Source organism: Callithrix jacchus, chromosome 16 (assembly GCF_049354715.1).
Source record: "Callithrix jacchus isolate 240 chromosome 16, calJac240_pri, whole genome shotgun sequence".
Lineage (NCBI taxonomy): Eukaryota > Metazoa > Chordata > Mammalia > Primates > Cebidae > Callithrix > Callithrix jacchus.
Window position 1 is genome coordinate 67,182,179 of NC_133517.1, and position 27,556 is coordinate 67,209,734.

A 27,556-nucleotide genomic window follows, 5' to 3' on the forward strand; every position below is an offset into this window, starting at 1 on the left:
TATTGACATATTGGTGAAATTCCTTTTGGCCTTTAATACACACATATATTTAAATTTGGGGTTATATGATTATATTAGTCTGTTCTCACACTGCTATAAAGAAATACCCGAGACTGGGCAATTTATAAAGGAAAGAAGTTTAACTGACTCACAGTTCCACATGGCTGAGGAGACCTCAGGAAAGTTAGAATTATGATGGAAGGGAAGCAAATAAGTCTGTCTTCACGTGGCAGTGGGAGAGAGAAGTGTGTGGAACAAAGGGGGAAGAGCCCCTTATAAAACCACCAGATCTCATGAGCACTCACTCACTATTATGAGAAGAGCATGGGGGAAACCACCTCCATGATCCAGTCATCTCCCACCATGGGTCTCTCCCCAGACACATGGGGATTATGAAGATTACAGTTCAAGATGAGATTTGGGTGGGGGCACAAATCCAAACTGTATCAGTCATATAATAGATTTTTTGGTTGTTGATTTCACAAAACACTATATTATAAGCATTTATCCAATGTCATCAAAAATCATTTGAAAATGTGCACTTTAATGCCCACTTAACTGTTCTACTTTGTGGTTATTTCCTGCCTTATTAATCAACACCCTGTTGTTGGATTTTTAGGTTATTTTAGTAGCAAAGGGTTATTTTGTTTGGGACATATGGTAGTCATATTGTATATAAGTAAATAATCTGCACTCTTCATTTAATATTTAATTTCCATGTTAATATGACTTTCTCATAAGCATAAATTTTTGTGGCTCCTAATGAAATATCTCTTTATTTTCACTATTAAGTATCCTCACTGATATGGTCTTGCAGAAAACAGATACCTTTTGCTAAACTCCTTTTCCTGTCCCCTGTCCATTTCTCATCATTATTTTCTCATCCTTGTATTGAATGGGTCCCTCACTGAGTCCTCTTCATTCCAACATTCCCTTTATTCAATATGCCCACGCTGAAATTCAGTCTCCTTGTATATTCGTGCAAGTCCTCAGTTATACTGATTTTTTACTTTTCTCACTCGTCTGCTCCTCTCATCTCTCATTTTCCCCTATGTGTAACTTTCCATTCTTTAACTCTCACTTTCCTTCAAGTTGGATTTATTCGTTTTTCCTCACTTTATTGCTCATTTGGTAGGGGGGGGTTTCTCTTTCGGTATTACTTGACAGAAGTAGATTTTCTTGCAGTGGAGGAAGAAAACAATGACCATGCTCTTATAAAGTCCTTTTTCCTCTTATGTTTTTGCCAACAGATGGATATCAGTATTGACAAATAGCAAAGAAGAGGCCCTAACCATGGCCTTCCGTGGAGAGCAGAGTGCGGGAGAGAACAGCCTGGAAGACCTGACAAAAGCCATTATTGAGGATGTCCAGCGGCTCCCAGGGAATGACATTTGCTGCGACTGTGGCTCATCAGGTTTTTGTCCCATATTTGAACGAGCTTTTACAACATCCTTTCTCTTCCTGTAGAATATAAAATGATCTAGTTATTGAAAAGTCTTAACCCCAGTGGACACACTCACAATCACACACAAAACACATAGTCCCAACATGATAATTCCCACCACTGATCTCCTTTTACCTTGCTGTTTTCTCTACCTGGAAAGCCCCTCTTGCTCTCCTAGATGTCACTGCCAAAATACTACCTTTCCTATAAGGTCTAGGACATATATAAGCACCATGGACATTATAGAGAGAGTAGGGGTCATGGAGTCCACATTTTGTATCACAGTCTGCCACTCACAGCCTGGACAGTCTCACACCGACTCCCTCTACTATTCTGATTAACACTTTTCTTATCCTAAAAAATGGGTCAGTCTCTTTCTATGGCATGGTGACTCATACCTGTAATCCTAGCACTTTGCTGAGGCAGGTAGATCACTTGAGGTCAGGAGTTAGAGACCAACCTGCCCAACATGGTGAAAATACAAAAACTAACTGGGCAAGGTTGCAGGTGCCTGTAATTCCAGCTACTTGGGACGCTAGGGCAGAAGAATCATCTGAACCCAGGAGGCAAAGGTTGCAGTGAACCGAGATCACCCCATTGCACTCTAGCCTGGGTGACAGAGCGAGACTCCATCTCACAAAAAAAAAAGAAAGAAATGGTTTATGTGAAATTAACTGACGTGGTACAGATTTTCCTTCCTTCCTACTCAGCCAAACTCTCCCTAACTTCTATACCACTGTCTCCCAAACTTTTATTTACAAATAGCACTATATTATCTATCTATTGGCAGCTGCTAACATTGAGTGCTCCTACTGTATTGAGAATCGTGCTAGGTGTTTTGCTTATCTCAGTGAATCTTTGCAGAAGCCCTGTGAGCAAGATCTCAATATTCCCATTTTCCCATTTTACAGATGAAGAAACTAGGACTCAGAGAGGTTGAATGACTTGCATAAGGTTACACAGCTAGTAGGGGTCAGAACCAGGATGTAAGCCTGGTGTTATTAAGCACTATGATACACCTTTTTTACTGTTTTACTTGTGAAACTGGATTTTCTACACAAGACGCCATAAGGACCTCAGAGAGAAGTCTCAGATTTTCTGCCATTATTGTGTACATGTAGGATAGTGACACACATAGGATCAGGAAATGGCAGACACGTAGTAAAATCTGAGGCATTGACCAGTCAGAAAGAAGCTTGACCCAGAGAAAGAACACTGAAGATTTTGCTAACATAGAAGTAATAGTTCCCACTGCTCTAGGGCCATTGGAGGTTGTAGAAAAAAAGACCTTAGGTCACTAAACATTTGGTGTTCATTATTTACAGCTGTCTTATTACTAAGAGATGCTCATGGGGAAGCCATGACCATGAACTGATGGGTTAATGTTAGTTACAACTTGGAGGTTAATGATGGCTATAGAATCCATTCACCTGTGAGCAGTACTTCATAGACCTTCATTCAGTCCATCACTGTCAGCGGTTATAGTGGCAGTGAGGGAACATCTCTCACAAGGCCTAAAGGTATTGCATAGGATCTCGTAAGAAAAGCCTTTCTCACATTTTCACAAGGATAAAGTGTTTAATCTTGTTTTCATTTCAGTTTCAAAAGGAAACTGTTATAGTAGTCCCTAAGCTAAACCACAAGAGTCTATTTCTTTTATTTAAGTCTTTCCTTCATAGTTCTTAACAAGTTATACTGCTATTGTTTGAGCTTCCTCTGTAGTTGGCACACTAAAATTAAATATCTTGTTTGTTTCATTGTCTTCAAAATTCTTTCCACAGAACCTACCTGGCTTTCAACCAATTTGGGTATTTTGACCTGTATAGAATGTTCTGGCATCCATAGGGAAATGGGGGTTCATATTTCTCGCATTCAGTCTTTGGAACTAGACAAATTAGGAACTTCTGAACTCTTGGTAAGTAGTGACCTGTACTTGGGAAGAATAATATTGTCATGAGTAATTTTAATATATTGTTTTGTTTTTTTTTTGGATTCTGCTGAGTACAAAGAACTATAATTCCTGAATTTTATGAGTTTGCATAGATGTTTAAAATGTAACTTTTATGGTGTGTAATGCTGTTTCTGTTCCCTATTTGAAGAAAGTGAATCATACATGTCTATAATTAGCTCAATGAAACTGGCTCTTTTCTTTTGGGATGGGCTTCTTCAAAACTCTTTTTTCTTTATTAATTAGTTTTCATATGACTCACTGAAATAGCATTTAAACTCAAATGTTCACATTACTTCATGGCTTCTGTTATAAGTAATGACTGAAGAGTTTATCTCAATTTTCTTTTTATTATTTCTAAGTTTGTAAAAGTACACATGAATTAGGAGTGGCTTGTTAACTATTGTTATAAAACCAGCTACTCGCTAACCCATAACTGCTTTTCTTTTTGAGACGGAGTTTTGCTCTTGTTGCCCAGGCTGGAGTGCAGTGGTGCAATCTCCGCTCACCGCAACCTCCGCCTCCCGGATTCAGGTGATTCTCCTGAGTAGCTGGGATTGCAGGCACGTGCTACCACACCCAGCTAATTTTGTATTTTTAGTATAGATGGGGTTTCTCCATGTTGGTCAGGCTGTTCTCAAACTCCTGACCTCAGGTGATCTGCCCGCCTCAGCCTCCCAAAGTGCTGGGATTACAGGTGTGAGCCACTGTGCCCTGCCAAAAACTTCTTTAGGTGGTAAGTGAAGAAATTGTGTAAAGTTGCGGTGCTTGGCTTCTTAATTCAAAAAAGGGGTTATGTACACTTAAACTTGTTTTCCTTTAACCTCTGTACTTCCCCATCATGAGTCACCCAGATCTGGAGTTGTCATCAGGTTCAAATAGCTCCCCGAGATATACCAAAAAACAGAAGGGGAGCCCTACTTGGCATCCCGCAAGTAGGAAGCCTACTGGACACATGCCTTGTCTTGCATAATTTTAACACTGGTGCACTGGGAGAAAGAGTCTTTGTACTAAGAGTGAAATTTTTAAATAAAATATGACTTCTCAGACAGGAGGCTCACTGTTGCGCTGAACCTGAGTGAACCTGGGCTCAAAAAAAAAGGCTGAAAGTCTAGCTTATCATTAGCCTTGACTGGAGAAAAGTACCAAAATGGGCATTTAGTGATCCAGTCAGCAGACCTGGCCATGTGAGCATTCACCAAGCAATCGTGATCTGCCTTATATTCTATGCACAATACAAGACATTCCTTTTAATTTAGAAGGTAGGAAGTTACTATGCTGATACTCAGCTCCCTAGTTCACTTCTGGATTCTAGAGAAAAGACAGAGTCCTAACATCTGAAACACATTCTTGTTTAGTACAGAAATGATGTCACTCATATCCTTGACCTGTATTAATGAAATCCAGTTTGATGACAAGAAAGAGGAAAGTCCAAATCCCAAATTTTAACTGCCCTGCAGTTAACCCAAGATTTTTTTCCCCAGAGACCTGGTTGCATGTATGTTTCTTAAACTTTGCATCCCAGAATTCATGAAATGAATAGAGGCCCGTCAGGACAAATTTTCTTAGAATTATCTTGAAACCAGAAGCAAAATGCTTCCTGGGTCCTCTGCTACCTGCAGCATCTTAATCTGTTCCCAAATACAGAATAATCCTATGTGCTTTTCTGTTGAGGGAGTAAATGTGTTCAATATAAAAAGGAGATGTGATGGTGGTTGAAAAGCTATTGTTGTTCATTAAAAGTTTAACCTATGGTTAAGCTCACATGGAGCCTTCTCTCTGTAATCTGAGATCGTTTGTATGTGTGTAGGACCAGATTCTATTTTAGCATTTATCACATAAATATAGACATGATTGATTCCTTGTCAGTGGCCCCACTAGACTATGAGCACCTATGGAAAAGGAACATGGTTTACCCATCACTGCATTTCCAGCACTTAGTTTGGTGCCTGGCACATAGTAGATGCTCAGTAAATATTTGTTGACCAGATGGATGGTGGTTTATATTCTAAGTCAAATGAGGGAAAACACATATTCAGAAATCTCAAAAGTAAATAATAGGATACTTTTAACTAGTAGTAAAGAGTTTACTATATTGTGGTTTTTTTTTACTTTCTATTACAGCTGGCCAAGAATGTAGGAAACAATAGTTTTAATGATATTATGGAAGCAAATTTACCCAGCCCCTCACCAAAACCAACGCCTTCAAGTGATATGTAAGTATTTCTGATATATTGAACATTTTTTTTACCATTCTATAATTATTTTTCTACCCTCCCAAAAAACTTCTTAGTTTTTTACATTTTTTTTTTATTTCAGTGCAAATTCCATTATCAGGGGAAAGCAGAGTATTTAGAAATGTATTACCAGAATGCACAGATTCTTTTCACCCTCACCTTCCCTTCTGTAGTTGCAGCTGAGTCTGTGCTCTGTGGAGCACAGATTGTCATGGGGGCAGTTCTCTCAAAAACATGACGTATTGTGATAAGTAAGAGACATTCCAAGACAATGGGAGATTCCTGTTAGCCTGGCAAAAATCCAAATGCTTACAAACCCACTCAGCAAGACTGGGGAAACTGACATTCTGTCTCATAGTATTGCCAGTGGGAGTGCAAAATGGTACACTATGAAAAACAAATTAACCATATTTACCAAAATTATAAATGTATTTACGCTTTGACTCGGCAGTCCCGCTCCTAGGAATTTATTCCTATTCTGTAATAGAAAAAGATTAGAAACAAAACAAGTATCCATCTGTAGGCATCTGATGAAATACTCTATGGTAGAGCCTCACAACAGAACAGTATGCAAATGAAAAAAAAGCACAGATTACACTGAAAAGGCTTTTCAGAAGTTAATTTGATCATAAAACTACCATGAAGAAATAAGATGTAAGTTATTTTGCCAGCTTCGTAACAGTAAGTTCCCAAGTGCATACACAGTGCAGTCTTGTCCACACCAGCATTTTTGAAATGTTTGCATGACCCAAACCTTGAAGACCCTGCTGTCGAATTAACATCATAACAGCATGGATTTTTATGTCCTGTTTCTCATGTGGAAAACAGTATCAGCGCTGCCTGGTCGGCTTCATGCCTCATCTAGTCATTTGGCCTCTGTAAGGCTTTTGCCTTCAAAATGTCAGTGATTCTCCAGTATCTCTAATGTAGTGGTTAAGGCCATAGATTTTAAAGCCAGGCTGCTAGAATTCATAACATAGCTCTGCCATTTTCTAAACTATGTGACCTTGGACAAGTAACTTTGTTTCTGCCTTAGCTTCCTCATCCAGAACATATGTCTACCTCGGAGGGTTGTGGTAACAAGGGGCTTGAGTAAAAAGTGCTCGGAGCAGCCAGACATGGTGGCTCATATCAGTAATCCTAGCACTTAGGGGAAGCCAAGGCAGGCAGATCACAAAGTCAGGAGATCGAGACCATCCTGGCTAACACGGTGAAACCCCCTCTCTACTAACAGTACAAAAAACTAGCCAGGCATGGTGGCACACGCCTGTAGTTCCAGCTACTTGGGACGCTGAGACAGGAGAATCGCTTGAACCTGGGAGGTGGAGATGCAGTGAGCTAAGATCATGCCACTGTACTCCAGCCCGGATGACAGAGTGAGACTCCGTCTCAAAAGAAGTGCTTGGAGTAGCATTTGGTCTGTAGTAAGTGCTGTATAAGTATCTATGAAAATTACTATTATTGGTCTGTAGTAAGTGCTGTGTAAGTATTGCTACTACCACTACTACTACTGTTTTGTTTGGTCAGTGACCCAGAGGCATAAAATGAACCTCTTGTAACATGCAGTTTAATCACTCATTTAGTCCTTGATCAACTCCTTATGAAGCAACTTCCCTGCTCCAGGCACTCTTGTAGGTGCTGAAGATACAGTACAAACAAGACAGAGTTCTGTCCTGCTTACATTCTGGCTGAGGAGAGGAAAACACAGGGAATTAAAATGTCAGTAATACAATTGCACATTGTATTAGGTGTTATGAAGAAAGTACAACAAGAGGAGGTGTTGAAGTGTGTGGAGAAGGGGGAGGGGACTTTTTTTCAGGTTGAAGATGGGGAAAGCAGAGCTGAAGGGCATGAGGGCCCCTCCCTGTGGGGAGCAGCCAGGCAGCTGAAACAGTCATTGTGGGTGCCCCAAAAGTAAGGTATGTTTGAACTATGACCTGAAAGAAGGTGTGGCAGGAGAGAACTGAGCATTTGGGGAATGCTGGGCAGGATGGAGATGGGACCAGATCATGTAGGTCATGCACTACAAGTGTGATTGAGAAGTTTTAAACAGGAGTGGCATGATATGCGTTATATTTTAAGTTGATCATGTGTTACTGGTTCTCAACCAAGGGTGACTTTGCTCTCAGAGGATATTTGGCAGTGTCTGTAGACATGCAGTTGTCATGACTTGGACAGGTGCTACTGCACCCAGCAGGTAGAGGTCAGGGTTGGTGCTAAACATTGTACAATGCATAGGACAGCTGCCAGATAAAAGAATTACCCAGCCCCAAATGTCAGTAGGGCTGAGGTTGGGAAACCCAGCTGTAACTGATGTGTGAAGGACAGACTTGTGGGGAGTGTGGCGGAGCCTGGGTGCCTATGGAAACAGGCCGGGGAGAAGCTGTTAGACCAGATCCACTGAGCACTGAAGATAAACTGGACAAAGGTGGTAGCAGTGAAGGTAATGAAATGTAGTGGACTTCCCAATATATTTTGAAGTGAGAGCCAACAGGATTTGCTAATCAGTTTTCATATGTGATGTTTAAGACTCTTGTCAAGGTAACACCCAAGGTTTTACCTCTAGGTAAATAGATGGTAGCTTTAATGAAAATGGAGTAGAAAAGGAGAGGCCTGGGTTTAAGGGGACAGAGGAGAAAAGTTGTCTTTATCAACCATAGTACTAGAATTCTAGTGTCCAGATTTCCAGACAGATCTATTTTCCATTCTCCCTATTACTCCACTGTCAGAAAACCTTAAATTGTCAGGAAACCATGGGCTGAATGCCCACAAAAAGTTGAAGGTATTGTGGCTAGTAAGAGGCCAGATACTTCCTCTGGACACAGAATTAGAGACCTAAGGGTAGAGGTGATTTTCAGGGTGATCCAGGTGATCATGTGATACCTGAGCACCCTCTGCATCATTTCTTCCAAATAACTGTGTGGCATCGCATGGTACTTCCAGTGATATGAAGCCATCTGCAGATGTTCCTGAAACACAGATGAATGCATGGAAACAGAAATGTAAGATCTACCTCCCCACAACTTTGCATCTTGAAGTCTAGTTCTGCCCTTATAGATAATAATGGGAAGGAAGCTTTCAAATGAACTCCTAAGGCATGCATCATTCTTCTTTCCTTACCCATAATTTGCTTCCTATGATTACCAGGCAGCTATGATTACTAATGTTTTACAGGTGAGGAAACTGAGGCACAGCAAGAACTTGATTTACCCAAGGTCACATAGTTAGCATTTGGTCTCAGACTTGAATCAAGAGCCATTTAATTTTTAAGTCTGTTGCTCCATTCATCAACACAATAACTGCCATTCACACCTTATGTAAGACACATGCAGCAGAGGCCTCAGAAGCCAGGCTTGGGCCATTCTTTTGGTTACTGGAAGTCTTCTAATTCATCAGGCTCTTGCTATCCTAAAGGGACTTTGACCTAAGCATAAAGGACACCCATGAGCATGAGCACTTGGTTACTTAATAAAATCAGTTGGTCTTTTCTCAACTGCATAGAGTTGAGAAAAGACCAGAGGCTATGTGCCATCATCAACCAGCTCAACTCTTTTTACTACCAACCCAGAATGAAAGAAAAAGGTATTGGCACAATGTTAAACTGTGTTGCCTGACTGTGAGGTGTTGGAAATAGCAACAGCTTCCACAGGTGGAATGCATATTTTTGAGCAAGAAAGTTTATATCCTTTGTGTTAGAGCCCTCTCAGAAGGTAGAAAACACTTCTTAGAAACTACATCCTTTAATTCAAAATATACCAATGTCTTATCTACATTTTCAGATTTTTTAAAAAAAACCTAAAGCTCATGAAGATTAAGCAGTTTCCCATGGTCACACAGCTGGGATGTTGTAGAACTAGGATGTAATCTGAAGTCCATTTACTGTCTTTTTTAAACTCATGTAACTGGGAAATTAAAGGGATGGATTCAGATACAGCTGGATCCAGGCTATCAGACAGCGTCACATGTACCCTAGCTCTCTTTCCCTGACTCTTACCTCTCCTTTCCTCATAGCTGACTTTCATTTTAGTCTTTGCCCAGAGGTGACCAGGGCAACCATTGGGCCACTTAGGTTATATACTCACCCCTGTCGCTGAGAGGTAAGCTGAGTCCTACCAGAAATACTTGAACTAAAGTGAGAAAGGTGATTTCTCAAGAGAAGGAAAAAGTACCTCACCCCTTCAGGGTTTGGGCATGTTACCCATGTGGTGTCGTGCTCCCACACCAAAACTTCTGCGGGAAAGATAGCTAACCTTCACCCCTTTGGAGCTCAATGCTTGGCCTGGGGTAGTTGCTTCAGTGACAACCTTTCTGAGCCTCAGTTTCTTCACCTATAAAATGGAGAGTTATGGCCAGATTTTGGCTCACGGCTGTAATCCCGGCACTTTGGGAGACCAAGGCAGGAGAATTGCTTAACCTTAGGAGTTCAAGACCAGTCTGGGCAACATAGCGAGACCCCACCCTTTAAAAATTTCATAAAATAAATAGGAAGTTACATCAGATGACAAAAATCCTTTCCATGAAGCTCTGAAAACTGTTAATTGATCTTTTATAATGTGTTTAATTTCTTAAATTTTTTAATTTTCTCATATATATCAGAGTTTGAAGTATTTACACTTGATTTCTCATGCTGTTGGTCAAGATGAAAAAGAAATTTGCTGTGATTTATGTATTTAACTAATATATACAGGTAATAAATATAGTTTACTTCGTAACTATATTTATTACCTGTATATATTAGTTAAATACATAGTATTTTCTTTATTCTGTCTCTATTGGAATAATTTGGTCTAAAACCTGTTTTGTTTGAATGGTGAAAAGAAGCATATCTTAATTAAAATAACTTCACAAAGAGAAATGTTTGTCAGAAAAACATAAACCTTTCTTAGCACTTGGAAAATAAAAATTCTTTATTTTATCTTGTGTTTTAGGACTGTGCGAAAAGAATATATCACTGCAAAGTATGTAGATCATAGGTTTTCAAGGAAGACCTGTTCAACTTCATCAGCTAAACTAAATGAATTGCTTGAGGCCATCAAATCCAGGGATTTACTTGCACTAATTCAAGTCTATGCAGAGGGGGTAGAGCTAATGGAACCACTGCTAGAACCTGGGCAGGTAAGTCCTCACTAAAATCATAGGATAAAGAGTAATGTGGAAAATCGGTTTAAAAGGTGACTTATTTTAAAATTATACTATACAATGAGACTCTTATACATTGGGTGACCATGTCTAAATCAAGAGATTTTGAGAGTGAAAATGTGTGCTCCTTATAATTACTTCGACTAATGTATATGACACTTCCCTAGGCAGAGCATATGATCCACTTATTTATACTTTTTCTTCCCTTTTTAGGAGCTTGGGGAGACAGCCCTTCACCTTGCCGTCCGAACTGCAGACCAGACATCGCTCCATTTGGTTGACTTCCTTGTACAAAACTGGTATGGTTTTTGTTTTCTCTATTGAATTACCTGAATATGCCTTATAAATTAACACAAACCAGTCCTATCAGTGGCCTCGATCAGGAATTGGCAAGCTTTTTCTGTATCATGCTAGATATAAAAAATATTTTTTACTGGGAGATGTCTCGAAATGTAAAATCCCATCCTTTGGGTTGTGGGGTTTTTGTTTTCTCCAAACAAAATCTGATCTTTAAGGTTAATATATATGTATTGGCTTTGCAGGCATGAAGTGTCTCTGTCAGAGCTATTCAGTTCTGCCATGTTAGTGTGAAAGCAGCCATAGACAATGTGTAAACAAGCGAGTATGGTTCAATTCCAATAAAACTTTATTACTTTATTTATAAAAACAGATAGTGAACTAGATATGGCCTGCAGGCTATAATTTGCCACCCCTTGGCCTTTATAAATGTAAAATTCTGTTTGTATTCAAAACTCTTCTGCACAGACTGGACACATTTCCCAACCATTAGGAGAGGTTAAAAGAGAGAAGACTTAACAGCACAGGTTAACCAGATTTTTGAGTTTTCATTGTTCATAAATTTCATATGAAACAGCAGCAGTGTGTGTGGCTGGATCAGTAGCTCATTCAAGTTTGGGACATACTAATGGAAGTATAATAGTGAAACAGGAAGTTTGGACTTGCTGGATTCCTTCTTTATTCTTTAGCTGTTCTGTAAGCAACAGATTTGTGAGGAGGGACTAGAGCTCATCCAAAGAAGATGATCAAAATATTAGGGGATCGGAACCCGTATAGGAAGAATGGTGCATAGACACAAGCCAAATTATATAAAAGTCCAGGTTTCTTCTTCAGAGACAACATAGCATAGCGGGTCAAAGCATTGGCTCCAGAGACAGAATACCTGTGTTCAGATCCCTGCTTCACCATACCCATCCTGAAAATCTTGAAAGCAAGCACTTCAGCCTCTCTGTGCTTTAGGTTTTTTTATCTGTAAAAGAGGCTATTATTAGTACTTACCCCATCAGATGGTTGTAAAGATTCAATGAACTAATACATGTACCATTAAGAAACAATGTCTGTCCCATAGTTCCTGGCACTCTCAGTAAATGCTAGTTGTTACCACTATATTGCTTATAAATCTAGGTTAGAAACATAATTTTCTCTGTAATAAGTAGGTCTCAAATTTGACTCAGTTGTCAGCACAAAAATAGGTGCTAATCTGTAGTTTTAAATTACAGAGTAAGTCATTTTTTCTAACCATCTGACTTTTCAGTGGGAACCTGGATAAACAGACAGCCTTGGGAAATACAGTTCTACACTACTGTAGTATGTACAGTAAACCTGAATGTTTGAAGCTTCTGCTCAGGAGCAAGCCCACTGTGGATATAGGTAAGAGTGTGTCCTAGTGTCTTCATGACTGTAATAAGAGCATGTGATGCATGTTACATTGTTATGTCATTGTTGTTCCTTGCCTTTTTTTAAGGTGTTTCCTAGATAATTATGCAAATTAATTTTTTCTCTATTTCAGTTAACCAGGCTGGAGAAACTGCCCTAGACATAGCAAAGAGACTAAAAGCTACTCAGTGTGAAGATTTGGTAAGCAAAAATGGACATGGGAGATTTATTAGACATTGTCTGCCTTAAAAGTGTCATTCTGAGAAACTGGAATTGAATATTAAAAATGCAGATTCAGGCCAGGCACAGAGGCTCACGCCTATAGTCCCAACATTTTAGGAGGCCAAGGTAGCCGTATCACAAGGTTAAGAGATCGAGACCGTCCTGGCCAGCATGTTGAATCCCCATCTCCACTAAAAATAAAAAAATTAGCTGGGCGTGGTGGCATGCTCCTGTAGTCCCAGCTACTTGGGAAGCTGAAGCAGGAGAATCACTTAAACCTGGGAGGCAGAGGTTGCAGTGAGCCAAGATCGCACCACTGCACTTAGCCTGGTGACAGAGCGAGACTCCGTCTCAAAAAAAAAGCAAGTTCATTTTTTTTTTAACATTGACTAAAGAAATTCAGATAAGCACTGTGCTACATTACAAAAGGTGGTCAAATGGTCTACAGCCATACCACCCTGAACACACCCAATCTCATCTATCTGATCTCAGAAGCTAAGCAAGATCAGGCCTGGTTAATACTTGGATGGGAGAAAAAGTGGTAAAATGATAAATTTGTCATCCACTTGTCTTTGGAATGCAGTTAAAGGAGCTGAAAAGCTTTTGAGAGTTGTTATTACCAGATAGGCTTGTGGATTGAGGTCATGCTTTTTATTTCCCAGACCGTTAGACTTTCTCTGAAGCTTAACAGTAAAGAATTATATGAGAAGCTGATTCCAAAACTTGGGCAAGTAAAGCTCAGAGTGCAGTGGTCTTCAAAATGGTAACACACTGTTCTCCTAGCCCCTCCCCTTTCTGTGCACACTCACTTTTTTTGACCCCACTAGTTTTGCTTAGCAACTCTGAGCCTTCACATTAGTGTTCTTCTCTTGAGTTTCTGCTAAGTGCCATGTTCCAGGCCCAGCAGCTGGGCCTTTTTATTCTTAAAAGAATCCTTTGAGACAGTTATCCCTTCTTCCATTTTATGAATGAGAAAATGGGGCCACAGATTGGACTGGGACCTTAAAAGCCTAACTCTTAAACTTCAAAGACACATTTTGCCTTTCAGCCAGGAATTTGCAAGTTTGAGGCCCATTTAATAAGAAGAAAGCTTTTAATTTTGGAGACAAGTCAAGTTATCAGAATAAAGAAGGCTCTGCCTGTAGTTCTTTGCATTTCTTCTTGAGCCTGTCATGCAGCAATGTAGCTTGTCTAATCAGAATTTTGCCTGTAGTACACCTGTAGCTGATTCATTGAAAACGAGGAGGAGGGTGGGATTTGCTTAGTGTTTGTATAATATTGAGGTGTTTCATTTAAATTAAAATGGTGCACATTTGCTGTTCCTTCCAGCTTTCCCAGGCTAAATCTGGAAAGTTCAATCCACATGTCCATGTAGAATATGAGTGGAATCTTAGACAGGAGGAGATGGATGAAAGTGATGATGATCTGGATGACAAAGTGAGTATAAATTATATCCTGGAATTCCTTAGCACTTACCCCAGCTTTTCTACTCTGTGTAGACAAGATCCATTTTTAGTGAGATTGATTGATCGTAGTTTTATAATTTGATGTACCAAGGCCATTTTTGTTGTTCAGTCCTTATTGGGCACCATTTAACAGCTATATTAAGGTTGTCCAGAGAAACAGAGCCAATAGGATAGAGAAAGAGAAATTTTTTTTAAGAAATTGGCTCACATGATTGAAGAAGCTGTCAAGTTCAAGATGCACAGGGCAGGCCAGCAGGCTGGAAATCCAGCAGGAGTGAATGTTGCGGTCTTCAGGCTGCACACAGTCTGGAGGCAGCATTCCTTCCTCTTTAGAGGACCTCGGTCCTTTCTCTTAGGCCCTTTGGCTGATTAGGTGAAACTCACCCACATCATGAAGGGCAGTTCTCTTTACTCGAAATCTACTCACTTAAATGGTAATTGCATCTAAAAAATATCTTTACAACAACATCCAAACTGGTGTTTGGCCAAACACCAGGACATTGTAGCCTGCTGACATAAAATTAACCTTGAGGCTGAGCATGGTGGTTCATGCCTATAATCCAAGCACTTTGGAAGGCCAAGGGCAGGAGGATCGCTTGAGGCCAGGAGTTCGAGACCAACCTGAGCAAAATGGTGAGACCCTGTCTCTACAAAGTAGATAAATCCATCAATAAAACATGGTGGTGCTACTCGAGAGGCTGAGGTAGGAGGATTGCTTGAGCCCAGGAATTTGAGGCTGCAGTGAGCTATGATCACACCACTGCACTTTGGCCTGCATGACAGAGCAAGAACCTATGTCTTAAAAAAACCAAACCAGAAGTAAACAAAAATAAAATTAAACTTCAAGTAATTATTAAGTAAACAACAATTGTTATTTATTGAACATAATCATGCACCATATAATAACGTTTTAGTCCACAACACACAGCATACTCAGTGGGGATCCCTGTAAGATTATAATGGAACTGAAAAATAGCTATCACCTAGTGGTGTCATAGATGTCATAATACCGTAGTGCAATGTGTTCCTCACATGGTTGTGGGGATGCTGGTATAAACAGACCTACTACACTGAGTAGTATAAAAGTATACGGTAATGTCCTAGGCCTTTGCTCACCTAGGCCATTCACTCACATTCAGATTATATTCCAGTCCTTCAAGCTCCATTCCTGGAAAGTACCATTTTTTACTCGTATATACCATATTTTTATTTTATCTCTTCTATGTTTAGATGCACAAGTAGTTACCATTATGTTATAGTTGCTTACAATGTTTAGGATAGTAACATGCTGTATAGGTTTGTTGCCTGGGAGTAATCAGCTATACCATATAACCTAAATATGTGGTAGGCTATTCCATCTAGGTTTGTGTAAGTATACTCTATGATGTTCACACAAGAACAAAATCACCTAACACATTTCTCAGAATGTGTGCCATCATTAAGGCATGATGTTCATTAAATATGGATTAGACAGATTTAAGCACTTAGGTTATCTCAGATCATCTTTATTGAAAGTCCATAGTCTGGTGCCATGGCTCACACCTGTAATCCCAGCACTTTAGGAGGCTTAGACGTATGGATTGGTTGAGCCCAGGAGCTTGAGACCAGCCTGGGCAACAGAGCGAAACCTCTCTACAAAAAAAATATAAAAATTAGTTGGCCGTGGTGGTGCGCACCTGTGGTCCCAGCTGTTCGGGAGGCAGAGGTGGGAGAATCACCTGATCCCGGGAAGTCAAGGCTGTAGTGAGCCAAGATCCCACCACTGTACTCCATCCTGAGTGTCTGAGTGAGACCCTGTCTCATACATAAGGGACATCGTAAAGTCTCCTAGCTAGTAGAAGACAGTTTGTAGGATTAAGCCCGTTTCTCACTGGGTTTTCCTTATAGGCAGTTAACTACCTCTGAAAGTTCGTTCATGTATTAATTGATTGCATAGGTATTGGACATTTCCTCTATCCCAGGCAGGATGTAGGGAATGGCCAAAGAGGTCCTCAAGGCATTAACAGCTTAAGGAGGAGATAAATTATAATAAGATGTGATAACCATTATAAGGGTTTGGGAAAATTCCCAAGAGGTTTTCAAAGTATCAAGCAGCTGTCTTAGTCTTGGCAAGCAGTGAAGACCTTCTCAAGGACATTGGAGACGGGTTTCTAAGAATAGGTAGAGGCTTGCCAGGGAAAGAAGTGGAGTGGAATGCATCATTCCAGTGATGGAGAACAGCATGTGCCAAGGAAAGGAGTCGTGGTAGAGCCTGGATGTCTCAGGAATGGAGAGAAGCACTATGTGTGAGCCGCATTCGCATGGATGGGTGGGGAGAGGCTGGCATCTGCCTTGGAGTCAAGCAAACCAGATCAAGACAGCTTTATGAGCCAAGTCTGGCCTTTGGGTTTTTCGTGCATCAGTAAGAAGCCCCAAGAGGTTTGTTGTCTAAAAGAGCAGTTTCCTACCAGTTCTGGCTGCAATGTGGAAAATGGACTGGAGAAAAGAAACTGGAGAAGTGGCCATTCCAGAGGCTAGAGCTGTAGTGGGAGCTGATGAGCACCTGACTAGGAGTGGCTTTGAGGGGTGTTTCCGAGGTGTCTGCAGGAACCAGGGAGTCTAGGTGACACTGAGGTTTCTAACTTGGGCAGTTGAGTGGATTCTAATGTCATCACCACAATTGCAAATACCAGAGATACCTCATGGGACATTGAAAATGGTTTGGAACCCAAGTAGTTGGGGTTGGATTTACAGATCTGTAAGTCATTATTGTGTTGGGGGCAGTGGGTGTGAATCCATTTACTTTGCAGGGGGATATAAAAGAGGCAAAGAATGAGAACTTGAACGTTAAAGGATTGAGGAGGGAAGAAAACTTAATGTAGCAAATTAGAAGTAGGTGGAAATATATTCAAATGTTGCTAAAAACGTCCTGCATTCTGAAGGACATTGCTAATTAAAGGCTAAATCTACCTGTGACCTTAACACTATGCTTCTGACACTGCCGCTGATCCTAACCAGTGTTTCACTAGTGTGATTACTCATAGTGGTGAAAGAAATAAAAGTGTGATATCTAGATACTTCCCTTGTACTATTTCACCACCATGAGTCTCATTGTGGCGGACCTTGTAAAGCTCAGAGAGCCACAGGAACCCAGATTACCACCTGAGCCCACCCTGCAGAGGCTCTCTGTACACCTGAAGGGTGGTCCTTCATTATTATCTCACCTTCTTGTTTCATCTGCCAGCCAAGCCCCATCAAGAAAGAGCGCTCACCCAGACCTCAGAGCTTCTGCCACTCCTCCAGTATCTCCCCCCAGGACAAGCTGGCACTTCCAGGATTCAGCACTCCAAGGGACAAACAGCGGCTCTCCTATGGAGCCTTCACCAACCAGATCTTCGTCTCCACAAGCACAGACTCTCCCACGTCACCAACTGCGGAGGCTCCCCCTCTGCCTCCTAGAAACGCCGGGAAAGGTACGGGCTTTGAGAAGGGGTCATGACTCCATCCTCAGAGCTGGTCGTGTAGCCAGCTTTGAGGTAAGAAGTGCAAGGTACATTTGAGTGGCATGGATCATGTTGTCAGGAGCAGCTTGAAATAGGGACCGTGCCATTTGCCCAGCACCAAGAGCAGGACAGGCAGTGTTGTGGGCACTCTTTATGCATTATTTGTGTTAATCTCATGACAATCCTGTGAAGTATGTGTTTTTGTGCCCATTTTACAGAAGAGGAAACTAAGGCTCAACGAGGTAGAGTGACTTGCCCAAGGTCACACCACTGGTAAAAGGTAAAGTCGAGATTCAGTCTGTGGTCTGCATGGCTCCAGAACCTGTGCTGCTTATGATGTGGAATGGAGTTTCAGTTCTCTGAAGAATTACTTTTCTCTACATTAAAATGCCTCTCTTTGGAAGATGCTAGTAATAATAGTGATAGTTAATAGTTATGAAACACTTGCCTTATGAGAGGCTCTGTGCCTAGTACTTCTCATGTATTAGTCTCAAAATGATACAGGTACTGTTATGCAGTTACTGGCATCACGTAGATGAGGGGATGTGTTCAGAGATGCTGAATAATTGGCCTGTAGTTCTCTGCTACTAGGGATTCTAACCCCAGGTTCTGTGTGAGCAAAACCCATTCTCTTGTACTCTCTAATGAGGATTATTTTTCTAGAAACAGAACCTGGAGAGGATTTTTTTTTTCCCTTTAGACAAGGTCTTGCTCAGCCACCTCCACCTCTGGGGCTCAAGTGATCCTCCCACCTCAGCCTCCCAAATAGAGAGAACCACAGGTGCATGACACCATGCCCAGCTTTTTTATTTGTTTGTTTTGTTTTATTGGTAGACATGAGGTCTTGCTGTGTTGCTGAGGCTGGTCTTCAATTCCTGTGCTCAAGGGATCCTCCTGCCTTGACTCCCCCACCAAAGTGTTGGGATTACAGGCCTGAGTCATTGCACCCGGACGAGGAATCCTACTCAGAGGAGGGTTGTTGCACTGTGTGTTGTCAAATATCTCACAGGGCTGGCGCCTCTCAGGCTGACATTAAAGTGTTACCCTAGCCAGTAGGGAAAATTGAGAGGTACCCAGAGCTATAGCTTCAAGTTTGTTCTTTGCCAGTAAATCCAAATGCAGGGTTCTCCCTGTGTGCTCAGCTTGTGCTCCCACAGGTTTCAAGGCCTCTCGCTACACAATGCCATGCCTATTTGAATCACACTGGGGCTATTTTCTGGGAAATGTGAGCTTTATTCAAAACAGTGTTTTTTTAGAGCTTATTCTCTATTCAAATAGTGTTATAAATGGGAGCTGTGTTCTTAGAGAGACCCCAAATGGCCTCATAGATGATAAACTAATAGAGAAAAGTTAACATAACACTTAGGCATGAACAGCTCTCATCAAAGATAACCAGTGACCACACAGTAATAGTGCATGTAAGCCCAAAGGTCTAACCCACCAGTGTTTTCTTACCATTCCATACATTGTACTAAAACGTATGTTTTTAAATCACTCACATATCAAGCTGCAGGTCCGTACTGTAAGAATGCTGCGTTGTTGCTTCCCTGTAGGTAATGGTATTCCCCGTCAGGGTAGCAGTCTGACATAGAGCAGAAATTCTCTTTCTGCGCTCTACAGAGAACTGTGAGAAGCCTCCAGACCAAATACAATAACGGAAGAAGTAACTGAAAGATTTCACATCCTCTGAGTGTGGTTACCAACATAGCAGTGGTGGCCTATTTAGACAGGCACGGCTTATGCCTGTTCAGAGAGCCTCGAGGTCATTGAGAGTCCTGAAAATGGTTTATAGGAGAAAATGACACCAGGATCCTGGGTGCCAAGAGACCCCCTCACTTCCCTCCACCCCCTTCTGTAATTTTATCTCAAGGGGGACACAGAAACCCAGAATGTAGACTGTCTGACTTGGTGCCAAGTATATCTCTCATGCCTTGAATAAATTCTAACCAGCTCTTTACCAAAGACCCAGAAGACAAAGACTAAATTTATTTAGTGTTCCAGCTGCTGAAACAAGTGTTTGAGACTTGGCGACAGCAACTGTAGTCAACTAAGGATAGAGTGCTTTCCCCTCTTCCCCCGAAAAAGCCCATAATTGAAAATAGAAATCCTCCCTACAAAAATCAGAGTGTTCTTCGTTGCTGTTCACAGCAGGACATCAAATTCAGAGAGTTGGCCTGTCTGCTGGTGAGATGTAGGGAGTACAGCCTTCTCATGACTTTTATAAGGAATTTGAGTTGTGCAATATCTCATAACTAGCTCAGCTCACATGCACTTACATTTGGAAAACTGGTAATGTTTAGAATGGAGCTCTTAGAAGACATTGTAAAGATCAGCTGATGCTCTGTATGCAGAGATAATGCTGTTTTGGGGCCCCTATGTTGTTTTTTCATTTCCTTCTGTTGAACTGATAGAACCATTTGCATAAAAGCAAGGGTGTCTTGGCTCTTTTGTTTGAGTTGCTTGGTCTCCATGACAAGTAAAGCAGAGGTCCCTATTTGTAGCAGAAGTCATTTCCTCAACTTTGAATTCAGGGGTCACAAAGACCCCTAAATTAAGTCTTCCGGTGAGACAGAAACAGACACTCAAGATAAAGTCCCCACAAAGGGGACAAGGAGAAAGAATTATTCTGAATCCAGCTGAGGAATATTTTCGAAAAACTCCAGCTGCCTCATCAAAATTCAAGGAAGCTTGACCTAAATTACCATCAAGCAAAGCCCCCTTGTGCTGTGCGTGAGCAGTGCCCCAGAGTCTCAGAGGAGCACAGCAGCGCAGAATCCCAAAGTCACCATCCTTAAGCCCCATATCAAAACATTTTGCTCCTAACCCCTCTTCAGATGTGGGGTCCAGAGAGACTAAAAGCTCTAAAATTAAAAGTATGTAGAAGTGTCTCTTATGTGATCAGTAGCCTCCCCCTGCCCTCCCCCACTTATACTGTATGTTTATTAAGACTGGTTCTTGAGGCTTGCCAAGATTAGTTTCTTTTTAAACTTTAATTAAAATAATATCATAGAACCTAGGTTTACTTATTTTTTAGAGATAGAGTCTTGCCCTGTTGCTGAGGCTGGAGTACAGTGGCATCATGATAATTTATTGCACCCTTGAATTTCTGGGCTTGAGCAATCTTCGTGCCTTTTTTTAGAGACAAAAAGATACTAAAAAATTAACACAATCTGTACTTACTTTACAGGTAAGGAAACTGAGCCCAGGAAACGTTAAGAAACTTACTTAAGGTCACATGTGGCTGAAATAGGATAAAAAATTAAAATGGGCCTTAAGATTTGTCAGACTAGATTCTCTCTTTTCTTCTTTTCCACATTGAAAAAGATGATTCACCCATCTCCGTCTTGCCTGCCTCGTGAAATTGTAGTTAGAACCCAGTGAGATAATACAGGGAGAAAGCATCTTAAGCTATAGAAATGTGCTTTCTTCCATTGCAAAATTTCATACCTTTTGTGTAGCAATCACAAAAACTTGTAGCTGACATAGAGTCGCTAACTCACATGATAGTGTTGTCTAGATTAAATAGAAGTATATAAGCATTTAGCTCAGTGCCTGGCATATAGTGCTCCCCAGGGAATACCACTGCCGGTATTGATGCTACTACAGCTCCTCAGCTTTTACAAGAGTTTTTTTGGGAAATTGGGGCCAGAGTGAAGTCACGTAAGCCTGTTAATTTTCCTTTTCTGAGACAGAGTCTCACTCTGTTGCCCAGACCTGTAACAGGTGCTCTGGATAATGAGACCTGGCACTTGGTATGCATCTTAACTCAAAGAAAGGATGTGTTAAATAAATGAATGATAATTCTAATCTCAAGAAACTTCTTTAACATGCTTAAAAGAACTAACCGGTTAAGCTTTTAGAAAGGCAAACAACTGATAGGCTAATTACAGTTCATTTTCATGTGTGAAGCCAGGCCTCTAGAATTAGGCGTTATATAGCCCTTCTCAATAGCATGTGAATACCTGTAAGTGTTAATTCTGCATTTCATACACATTTGTTACAATGTAGACTTCCTACCTTAGAAAGGCTCTGGCTTTGAAATAATAAACTAGCAGATAACCTGCACAAAAGTAGCGTGGTGTCTGGCATACTGAGATTTATAATAGATAGTTGTTGATGAAGGGTTGGTGCCACAGAGAAAATTGAATAGATGAAGAGACTATATACTCTTATTAAAGTGTATACAGTAGTTTGAGAATAACAAACTAAGGCAGATCAGTCTGTGTCAAGCCAGACCATGGCTGCCTGGACAGCTGTGAACTCCCGAGAAGCCGTTCAACCATCACCTTCTCCTCTTCAAGAAGCCTTCTTTTCTGTGCCACACAAAAGAGACTATGGTGGCCGGGCCTGGTGGCTCACACCTGTAATCCCAGCACTGTGGGAGCCTGAGGTAGGCAGATACCTGAGGTCAGGAGTTCTAGACCAGCCTGGCCAACATGATGAAACCTTATTTACTAATAATTCACAAAATTAGCCAGGCATGGTGGCACATGCCTGTAATCCCAGCTACTTGGGAGACTGAGGCAGGAGAATCGCTTAAAACCAGGAGGCAGAGGTTGCAGTGAGCCAAGATCACATCACTGCACTTCAGCCTGGGCAAGAGAGCAAAAATCCATCTCAAAAATACATACATACATACATGCATACATACATTCATGCATACATACATACATAATTTTTTTTTTTGAGAGACCACTGTTTCTTCTCATAAGGGTCAATCCTGCCCTGTACTTGTCTCATCCTAACATTGAGCTGATCTTGCTGATTTTCAGAGTCTTCAACTGAAAAATTAGGTTTTTTCCTTGCTGGGTCACTGCTTAGAGAGCATGAAATAATGTCTATGAAGTGACTGACACGTAGTGAGTGTTCAGTTTAACAAACATTCTGGGCACTGGAAATGTAAAGAAGAAGGGAGAAGTAGCTCCCACACTCAGAGCCCCAGGGAAAGAGGACACAGTAGAATGTGACCCTAGGGCCAGTAGGGAGTATTCCTGGAGGAACAGGAAGGAGAGGTGCTTTCACAGCTTCAGAAAAGGGTTAGGGAAGTCTTCAGTGCACTCTTCCAGTTAGAAGCAGAACTCCTTCTCAAGGACAAGGGCTGTGAATAAGCTGCCTTTGCCTCCCTGGCACAGAGAGTAGTAGGATGCTCGTCAGTGCTCGTCAGATGCATAAACAACAGCAGAAAGAATCAGTGAAAGCGTGACCCAGAAATAGGTGGCCACTGGAAGGAGGGAACACTGATCAAACTAAACCAGATGTCTGCGGGTGTGATAGTTGACTTGCTGAAAATCTAATGTTTGCAGCAGTTGTGCCCAAACACAGCTGTGTTTGCATTTTAGACATTTCTCCAACTTTCCTTGGAGATCTGTGGCAGTAGTTGGGAAGAGGAGTAGAAAGGGTGGAGACTTGCTCAGTATATGACGATGCCTGCCGTTATGGAAGTACACTACTGCATGATTCAGGCTCGCTTGGGAAATATTTTCCTATCAGTAGTGTTATTCATGTATTGATGACTTTACAGTTTCCTGCGGTTTTTTATCTCATGAGAAGACAGTCATTTGAGTGACTTAATATTAAAGCTTCCCATGGACTGTCGCCCTTGATTTGTGTTTTGTTTTAGGGTGTTTTTTTTGTTTGGGTTTGGTTTGCTTTGGGGTTTTTGGCCTTTTTAAATCTGTTCCCCCAGTCCTTCTTAAAGCGTTGCACGTGAATCACCTAGTGCTGGCCGAAGTATCGTCTGTGATTTTTGCCCTGAATAGTGACCTTGACTGAGGCTCTCTAGCTAAGTCACCTGACTGCCAGGGTATAGAAAGAGAAGCAGAGGAAATCCTTGTTGTGCTTCTGGCATTCGAGGTGGATGAGTAATTGTTAAGGAATCAGCCCTAAGTCTCTTGAATACAGGTACTTTCCTCTTAATTATTAGTGTCATAGAAGGAGATGGAAGGACAGATGGATAGCTAATGCCATTTCCTGTGTGGAAATAGTTAACAGAGCAGTGTGGCACATGCCATGCCAGGGCAGCAGCCTGTCCTGCTGCATGTAATCCTGGCTGACTTTCTGTAGTGTCCCAGCACACTCTACTCCACCATGCCCCTGTTTCTCTATCTGAATGTGGAGATGATAACAGCTCCTTCCTTCTACACTGAGTCCTTTATATAAATATAAATAAGCTTTCTACTCTTCTAAGCTTTATACTATGAAAACCATTAGATCAGTTAGGAAGAATAAGTTTAAGAGATCTGTTATACAACATGGTAACTATAGTTAATAATGTACTGTATTCTTGAAAATTGTCAAGAGAGTAGATTTTAAATGTTCTTGCTACAAAAAAGGTATATACATTAAGTAATGCATGTGTTAATTAGCTCAGTTGAACCATTTCACAATGTACAGTTATCTCATCCCATAACAGAACTCCAGGAATGCTCAAGTCCCTTATATTAAATAATGTAGTATTTGCATATAACCTGCACACATTCTCCTGTGTGCTTTAAATCATTGTCATACCTAATACAATGTAAATGCTTTGTAAATTGTTGCTATACTGTTATGTTTAATTTGGTTTTTGTTGTTGTTGGATTATTTTTTACTGCAGGGTTTTTTTTTTTTTTTTCTAAATATATTTAATCAAGGGTTGGGTAAACCTCCAGATGCAGAACTCTCAGATACAAAGGTCCAACTGTATACATATTTCAAAACAATATGTAATACATAACAAATACATATTTTATGAATTAAAAATAAATTTAAAAAAGAAAGCTATTAGAAAGTGATAAAGTCTTCATGTGTGTTGTCCTGAGTTGGATACATATAACTTCTGCCATTTTTCCTACGTGGCAGTTTAGAATGTGTAAATTGTATTTCTACAGATGTTTTCAAAAACTGTCTAGATAATTTTTAAACAATCTTCTAGGTTTTTTTTTCTTTGAAACTTCAAAGTTATAGTTTTATTTGATCTCCCAGTGTGAGAGACCTTTGGTTTTCCTGTGTGTAACTAAAAATCAGATGTACAAGGATATTGAAAAAGCATCCTTCTGACTTACACTATAAATTATTTTTATAGTTGTGTATTAAGTACCCAGGATGCACTGGGCCCTGGCACTGAGAGCTGTGGCGACAATACAGTCATGCCCTGTGGAAGCATGCAGTCTAGAAAGGAAGAAAAATTGTAGCTATAATGCGTGTTAGAGAATATCTACTGCCATTAAGCCCTGTGGAAGCTCAGAAATAGAGCAGGTGTTCCAGAGAAGAGGAGATGGATTAGAGAAGGACTCTAGATGAGGTTACATTTGAACTGACCCTTAAAAGATGAAGATGTAACCAGAATCCATGGGATACAGCAAAAGCAGTACTAAGAAAATGTGTAGTAATAAATACCTACATAGGAAAAGAAAAACATTATCAGGTGCAGTGGCTTACACTTGTAATCCCAGCACTTTGGAAGGCCAGGTGGGTGAATCACCTGAGGGAGGTCAGGAATTCAAGACCAGCCTTGCCAACATGGTGAAACCCCATCTCTACTAAAAATACAGAAATTAGCCAGGCGTGGTGGTGCATGCCTGTAATCCCAGCTACTCGGGACGTTGAGGCAGGAGAAGCACTTGAACTCGGGAAGCAGTGGTGAGATCATGCCACTGTACTCCAGCCTGGGTACAAAAGTGAAACATCTTTAAAAAATTAAAAATAATTTTAAAAAATTAAAATGTCAAATAACCTAATGGTGCACCTCAAGGTACTAGAAAAGCAAGGACAAATCAAATACAAAATTAGTAAAAGGAAAGAAAAAAGATCAGAGCAGAAATAAATAAATTAAGTTGCAACCAAAAAGACAATATAGAAAAGCAACAAGTGTTGTGTTTTTTTGAAAAGATGAACGAAATTGACAAGCCTTTAGTGCTAGACAAAAAAAAAAAAGGGGGGGGGTGTAAGACCTAAATAAATAAGATTAGAAATATAAAAGGAAGCTAATACCACAAAAATACAAAGGTCATTGTAGGAGACTATTATAAATAATGATAGGCCAGTAAATTAGGAAACCTAGAGGAAATGGACAAGTTCTTGGAAGCAACCACCAAGATTGAACCAGGAAGAAAGAGAAAACCTGAACAGATCAATAACAAGTAACAAGATTGAATCAGTAACAAAAAGCCTCCCAACAAAGAAAACCCCAAGACCAGATAGCTTTATTACTTGAATTCTGCCAGATCTTTGAAGAGAAGAACTAGGCCAGATGTGGTGACTCATGCCTGTAATCCCAACACTTTGGAAGCTGAGTCAGGAGGATCACTTGAGACCAGGAGTTCAAGACCAGTCTTGGCAACATGGTGAGACCTGTCTCTACAAAAACATATATATATATATATAAATAAATTAGTTGGGCATGGTGATGCCTACCTGTGGTGCTAACTACACAGAAAGCTGAAAAGAGGATCACTTGAGCCCAGGAGATCAAAGCTACAGTGAGCCAAGATCACACTACTGCACTCCAGCCTGGTGACAGAGTGAGACCCTGTCTCAAACAATAAATAAATAAAGAAAAACTGACACCAGTTCTTAAACTTTTCCAAAAAATCAAAAGAGAAAGGAATTTTTCATAACTCCAGCATTGCCCTTATACCAAAACCAGACAAGGACACAACAAAAAAAGAAAACTACAGGCCAATGTCCTTGTTGAACATAGATGCAAAAAATCCTAACAAAATACTAAAAAAATGAATCCAACAACACATCAAAAAGGTAATACACTATGATGAAGTGTTATTTATCCAGGAATGCAAGGATGGTTCAGCATACACTAATCAATAAATGTGACACACCGTATCAACAGAATGAAGGACAAAGACCATTTGATGATGTCAGTAGATGCAGAAAATACATTTGATAAAATTCAACAACTTTTGTAATAAAAACTTTCAATAAATTACGTATAGAAGGAGCTTACCTCAAAATAATAAAGGTCATATGTGACAAACTCACAGCTAAATCATCCTGAATGGGGGGAAGCTGAAAGCTTTTTCTCTAAGAACTGGAAGAAGACAAGGGTGCCTACTTTGACCACTCCTGTTCAGATAGTACTGGAAGTAGTCCTAGCCAGAGCAGTCAGGCAAGAATATGCAGTAAAGGGCATCCATTCTGGAAAAGAGGAAGCCAAATTGTTTCTCTTTTCAGATGACATGATCTTGTATATAGAAAAACTTGCAACCAAAAACACACTTAGAACTGATGGATAAATTCAGTAAAGTAACAGAATACAAAATCAGCGTACAAAAATCAGTAGTGTTTCTATACACCAGTAACAAAGTAACTTAAAAAGAAATCAAGAAAAAGCTGGGTATGGTGACTCACACCTGTTATCCCAGCAATTTAGGAGGACAAGATGGGTATATTGCTTGAGCTCAGGAGTTTGAGACCAGCCTAGGCAACATGGTAAAACCCTATCTCCACAAAAATAAAGATTAAAAAAATTGGCCAGGTGCAGTGGCTCACTCCTGTAATCCCAGCACTTTGGGAGGCCAAGGTGGGCAGATCATGAGGTCAGGAATTCGAGACCAGCCTGACCAACATGATGAAACCCTGTCTGTACTACAAATACAAAAATTAGCCAAGCGTGGTGGCAGTTGCCTGTAATCCCAGCTACTTGGGAGGCTGAGGCAGGAGAATGGCTTGAATCTGGGAGGCAGAGTTTGCGGGTGAGCTGAGATCACACCATTGTACTCCAGCCTGGGCAACAAGACCAAAACTCTGTCTCAGAAATAAAATAAAATTAACCTGTAGTCCCCAGTTAATAGGGAGGCTAATGTGAGAAAATCTCTTGAGCTTGGGACACTGCAGTGAGCTGGGATCATACTACTGTACTCTGGCTTGGATGACAGAGCAACACCCTGTGTCTCAAAAGAAAAAAAAAAAAAGAAAAAGAAAAAAGCTTAAGAAAGCAATCCTTTTTA

The 27,556-nt window shown here is 40.6% G+C and overlaps 1 protein-coding gene across 4 annotated transcripts in view; it reads left to right on the forward strand.

The window, feature by feature from the left end:
• The window catches only part of ASAP1 (ArfGAP with SH3 domain, ankyrin repeat and PH domain 1), a 405,687-nt gene that overhangs the window by 323,284 nt on the left and 54,847 nt on the right, over window positions 1-27,556 (forward strand). For all 4 annotated transcript variants that reach the window (XM_017965593.4, XM_008983260.5, XM_078353182.1 and 1 more), the window contains 9 exons: window positions 1,251-1,414; window positions 3,226-3,359; window positions 5,517-5,608; window positions 10,558-10,744; window positions 10,982-11,067; window positions 12,321-12,436; window positions 12,576-12,643; window positions 13,994-14,101; window positions 17,354-17,582. In XM_017965593.4, the coding sequence (XP_017821082.1) occupies window positions 1,251-1,414; window positions 3,226-3,359; window positions 5,517-5,608; window positions 10,558-10,744; window positions 10,982-11,067; window positions 12,321-12,436; window positions 12,576-12,643; window positions 13,994-14,101; window positions 17,354-17,582 (1,184 nt within the window). The remainder of the gene's footprint in view (window positions 1-1,250; window positions 1,415-3,225; window positions 3,360-5,516; window positions 5,609-10,557; window positions 10,745-10,981; window positions 11,068-12,320; window positions 12,437-12,575; window positions 12,644-13,993; window positions 14,102-17,353; window positions 17,583-27,556) is intronic.